At 41.0% G+C, this 5,658-nt stretch overlaps 1 protein-coding gene across 1 annotated transcript; it reads left to right on the top strand.

Moving 5' to 3' along the window:
• The first annotated feature begins 354 nt into the window (after positions 1-354).
• On the top strand, positions 355-4,414 carry LOC118416315 (poly(U)-specific endoribonuclease-B-like). The gene is made up of 7 exons (XM_035821404.1): positions 355-459; positions 1,392-1,452; positions 1,769-1,918; positions 2,365-2,467; positions 2,722-2,842; positions 3,357-3,629; positions 4,190-4,414. Exons 1-7 carry the CDS (start codon positions 355-357, stop codon positions 4,412-4,414), a joined length of 1,038 nt encoding a protein of 345 aa, XP_035677297.1.
• The last annotated feature ends 1,244 nt before the right edge of the window (positions 4,415-5,658 follow it).

Genomic DNA, 5,658 nt, shown 5'->3' on the forward strand with positions numbered 1-5,658 from the left:
GACGATCACAGGGAACAAGTTAGACTGTACAAATAGAACCCTGTAATATTTTATAAGCACACGATTTTACTTGGTACCTGACGGTCTTAAGTCACGCAAACAGGTAAAGGTAATTATCCTTGTCTTTTTCCAACGGCTAGCATTAAGCTGGCAAGTACATGTATGAGGCGATGTCGTCATGTAGTCGGTCATACTCTTTCTAGTGCTATAGACGACTTGTGATTTGAGAAATGTAATGTTCAGTGTGTTGGTGTGTCTCGTCCCATTCTTGTTGATTTTAGATTTACTTTAGTTTAGCACTTGTATGTTTGATGTTTCATTATTAAATCATGTGGTTACTTCCTCAAAGCAACCATGGAAGAATCCCTGTCTGACATATGCTCGAAACTTTGGGAGCTCGACAAGAACCGTTTCGAGAAAGGGAGGGACTACAAAATCAATCTGAAGGATTCGGGCAAGGTAGTGGTATGAATTAGATAGTTATTGCTTTTTTTCTTACTTTCTGATATTATGATTAGACTGATTCGTATTAATCAAGGGGACTTTACTTGGCAAAGGCGGGTATAGAAAACGGTTGGTTGGGCCCAAACAACTTTCAAATGACTTACAGGCCTGACGTATAGCTATTCAACTTCGTACTGTGTTGCAATCATCGGACTATCGGTTTAAAATATTGCGTATATACTCGGGATCAAGTACGATTATTGGCTAACTGAGGGATATGATATTGTTAACGTTGGGTCAGCAAATTGGGTGCACTTTACAAATTTGATCCAATAATCATCTCTTCAATCCTGCTCTACACTCACGGAAATATTTACAGATACATGTACTCCTAATTGCTCTGCATACTATGTGCCAGCATGACAAAAAGGAGTAGCAGACCACGGTGCCTCTATACCAATATTTGAGAGAGTAAGTACCCTAGGCCTGAGTCTATAAAAGATGCAGCCTGCCAGCCACATGGTAGCAAACCAGACAGGCGTGTCGAGTTCTTGTTTGACTGCAAGGTGTGGCCACGACAGGATTACAACTGTTACGCTTATGTCCACCCTGACGTATGGCATGAATGTTTTTGTCAGCCTGGATACTGTAACAAACGATTAGAAACAGTCCGACCTGGCTCCCGGGATTGGAGCACGCCAGATCACAAACGTTAACCCAACGCACTAAACCGCTACGGCAAAATAGCTAAGAGCCTTCGGAATAGTCAGTTTGGCAGCGCTTGAACCCCACTGTTAAAGTACCATCCGATTGCTACATGGGCTCTTTTAATTACACTAGTACTTATATATCTTTGGTAACATCCGATTAGTAAATGACATGCTGACATTTGTTGATGCTGACGTTTGTTTGTTTGTTTGTTTGTTTGTTTTTTTGTTTGTTTGCAGGGTGCTAAACTGTTCTCTTATGTGGATGTGAAAAAGTTGGCCAACACTCCGACGTACCAAGGTGAATAGAGAATCATCAATTCGACTTTGGGTACTACTAACCCCTTCAGTACATGTAAAGGTGGTATCTCACTGCACATGGGGCATCAGTGTGGTACTGTTTTGTGCAATAGTAGACAGTTATGTTAGCTAAGGTATCAAATGAAGTACTTCAAGTAAGACAATAGTTCTAAAGGGTCGTGAACATTATATTGTATATAAAATTTACATTAATTTTGTTTATTATCACTTTATCCTTGGGTTTGTGGCTCAGAAAATTCAACAAACTTTGATTGTGAAGTACGAGGCCAGCAATTCTAACACGTCTGTTCATGCAGCCTTTCTTCAGCTGCTGGACAACTATGAGTCCGAAACTTCTGTACCCGAGGAGGTAACAGCCGGAAAGATAAACAAGAGTCGAGCTTTCTTAAATCGATGTCTGGAGACGGACGTCATGAAAAAAGCACACTCCTTCTTGTTGAGTAAAGGTAAGTCATTCACGGTATTACAGACTTAACTGTGTTCCATCATGTCTGTGAGGTTGATTTATTATTGAATCAGGGTAAAAGGAACTAAAAGCATATCGTCTGATAGCGTTTTTCAAAGGTCTCTGGGCGAAAAAAAACTAACAAAACGGCTATGTATTAATTTTAACAAAGCCAAATCAACTTCAATAATGTATAACGTGATTGTACATAATGTTCTACAAAACCAAATCTGTACTACGATCTGGGCACCATAAATATCATCATATTCTCCCGGGGCTGCTATTTTTGCTCCTTCAAAATATTCTGAGGGACGAGAGTACTCGGAGCCATGCTTAACTAAATATGAGAGCACCAAGACTATCGGAAATGATCTTTGCTTTTTCTGCGTTTCTATCACTAAAATTTTATCTTTTATCAATTAAATTCTTCACTTGTATCATTCACAGGCCTGGCGCCTCAAGGTTACAAGAAGGCATTTAAGGAGAAACTGTACGACCTGTGGTTCGAGCTGCATTCAAGGAAGGGACAAGACGGAACAAGACGTGATGTGTACGTTATTAACTATTACTACTATACTATAGTTGGATGCAATGTTTTTGAGATCATCAGCATTTTATTTACTGCTATTTCCGGTGTCAGTAGTTCACGAAATATGAAGATAGCTTACTGAAGTCTGACCTTCTTTTTAAGTTACAATAGTAGGGCTTACCGATCTAAAGACTTCGGGCCTGATTGCCCCATTGGATCATAACCCACTTTTCAAAAGAAGTGTCTCAGTTGAAGCAAAATCCGCTGTTCTGTAGATCGGCGTTTGAACACACCTTCGTGGGAGAGACGTGCGGTGGTCAGGTTATTGGCTTCCACAACTGGGTCCAGCTATATGAGGAGGAGCGTCAGGGGTGCCTCAGATACAAGCGCTGTAAGGTTTGTAATAGTGACATGGCTTGCTGTCAACAACTTGATATGTTTACCCTCAGGGAATGGAGTAGTTTGTTGGGCCGGGCCACGTGAAGTTAGACATATGAACTGGCTTGCAAACTACTTTAGTTTCTATATCATCTTCTATTCTATCACTGGTTACCAGAGGGAGTTATCACTTCACATGAAAACGTTTGGCAAGAAGTTTATGTTTTTGATGTGCATGTTTTTCCTTGTGTCTGTCTGTGAACAGCATAACTCTAGAAGCCATAGATAGATTCTAATGGTATTTGGTGGTAGGTATTGGTCGGGAAAACGAAGTTTGATAATAATGGGACCTCTAGCGAATTTCTACGGTACTGCAGCGGTACTTCTGGTTTTGATATCTCGTGTTCTGAACAGGCTGTGGTCATGCTTTTTCTGAGTGGTAGATACGAGAAAAGTGTAAGTTGGGCCACCTAGTTTTAGACAAAATCTTTTTTTTATCAAACGTTGTGTATGTTTCCTTCGCCCATTCTAGCCCCAGGCTTGTGACGACCGCATCATCACGATTGATTTCACCTGGGATAACAACAACAAAACTTTCGGCAGCTTCTTTCTGGGCACGAGCCCGGAGTTTGAGCTGGCCATCTACACCGTCTGCTTCCTCGCGAGACCCAAGAAAAGCAATCCAGAGACGCTGGTCATTCTTGGGAACAAGAGAGCCCATATCATCACGAAACCTGTAAAATCGTGTGAAGATCACATTGGGACTTGTTATCCCAAGCTGCCCGAGGCCTTCCCACCGATACAGGTCAGTTACAATGAGAGGAAAAAACTCATTACGCTCCACTGCACCTGTCTGTATGTTGTTTTGAACTGGCACTCTAAAGTGAGTCCATGAATGACTGAAATCTTTGTTAGATCTATGCAACGCATACATGGGTCATGAAATGATCGTATCCAATGCATGCCAAAGCGCAGTTACTCAAGAAGCTGGTTATGTTGCCGGAAACGGTCAGACGTTTGAGGTAGTACCCACTACCTTTCGTCATGGACACTGTGGTCGTCCATTCATCCATCCAGTGTCACTGACGAAAGATACTGTAAATGCAGAAATGTACATGTTCGCGGTGGATTAATGTTCGTGGTTTTCGCGGTGACCACTTCACCGCGAACATTTTTCCAAGGCATTAAGAGACTACCGTACATGGTGCCACCGCGAAATTAAATCCCCTCGAACTTAAATGCATTTACAGTAGTGGATACTATCTCAAACGTCTGACCGTTTCCAAAATCATTTGGCGTACCTTATTAGTACCTGGATGTCCAACCTTCATCGACTAATCCAACGTATACTTTGCATTACCCCAGGGACGGATCCAAATCCCTAGAAGTCATGACGTTCACATCCCCATCGATTCTGAAGATGACGAGGAGCTCGAGGACCAGCCAGAAAAAATCAGAGTCATCATCCCCAAGAATCAATTACCTTCAAGAAATGGCGAGGTCCCAATAGCCATCGACCACGACGAGGACTTCCTTCGCCGAAGACATGACAGGAAACCGACGAAAGATCCATGCTGCATTATTCTTTGAGGAATTGCAAACAGCACGTTTAGCTTACCCAAAGAAAGCATAATTTCATGATGATGCGGAATTCTATTACAGTTTAACATTACCCAAACAGACCGAACTGGGATCCTTACATGAACTGCATTTAGCTTTTTTTTTAACTTGATGTAATGTGTACTACACAGAAACCAACGCGAGACCACGGTGTGTGAAAGGTTGTTTGCAGTATCCTCAACATGCTGCATGTACAAAACGACAGACGTCGACTTTCGAGCACGGTTATTCAAACTATAGCAGATGAATGAAAACTGCCGTACGTCTTATGGGTGATATGGCCCTTCAGTGGGCAGATTACTCTCTCTTCGCAGCTAGGGCTAAAGCTAAACTACCAGTAGCTTACATTTTGGGCTAAATAGCAAGGGTCTGTAACGGCAGCCTGTAAACAGCGCCTAGTGACCTCAATAAAATGTTTTTCATAAGCACATACATGTACATGAAGGTTCTAAGTTATGTGTAATTACCTGCAAGTGCTACTTTTCTAGTTAGCACTGTTTCAACACATTGTTACCGATCCTTCGTTTGAATCTTGTTTGAGGGATGAAATAAAGACAGGGTATCAACGTAGCGTTTAGTAACATTTATTTTTATTCCATAGAAGAAGGCAACGTCGTCAGAAAATAAAACAATTTTGTGCGATCTGCATTCCTCTACAGATATCCATTTGCTTGAATCGTTGACTAACATACAATTGTATATAAGCAAAAAACATATAACACAATATATGAGAGAGAGAAAGAGAGAGAGAGAAAGAGACAGAGAGAGAGAGAGATGCAGGCATAGTATCAATATATATAAGTTATCAATGAAGAGTAGGCTTAATTACAGTTAGGTTCATTTCCTACGCCTACACAGCAACTTGTAATATTTACAATCTTTCATAAGTGAGCAAAGGATCTTTGAAACTTTTAGCCCGAATAAATGACCTTGTATTGTTGAACCTTTCCATTGTTTCACCATTTTGGGAAGTTTTAGCACATTCTGGATCAGACTGAACTGCAATTCCCAATACAAAAACATTGGCTTACCCAATTTTTGGACTGACCAACTCCATTCTTTTTTTCTTATTTTTGTTTATTTTGGGAGAATTATAGGGAGAAAGACCTTTCAAAGTCTTAATCACAGCTGGGCTAAGTCATGATGATTATTATGCATACAAGTTTGTATGAGCTTGGATCAGTGAAACATGCCATGCACGTATCTACTGGGCC

The sequence above is a fragment of the Branchiostoma floridae genome, chromosome 5 (genome assembly GCF_000003815.2).
Source record: "Branchiostoma floridae strain S238N-H82 chromosome 5, Bfl_VNyyK, whole genome shotgun sequence".
Taxonomy (NCBI): domain Eukaryota; kingdom Metazoa; phylum Chordata; class Leptocardii; order Amphioxiformes; family Branchiostomatidae; genus Branchiostoma; species Branchiostoma floridae.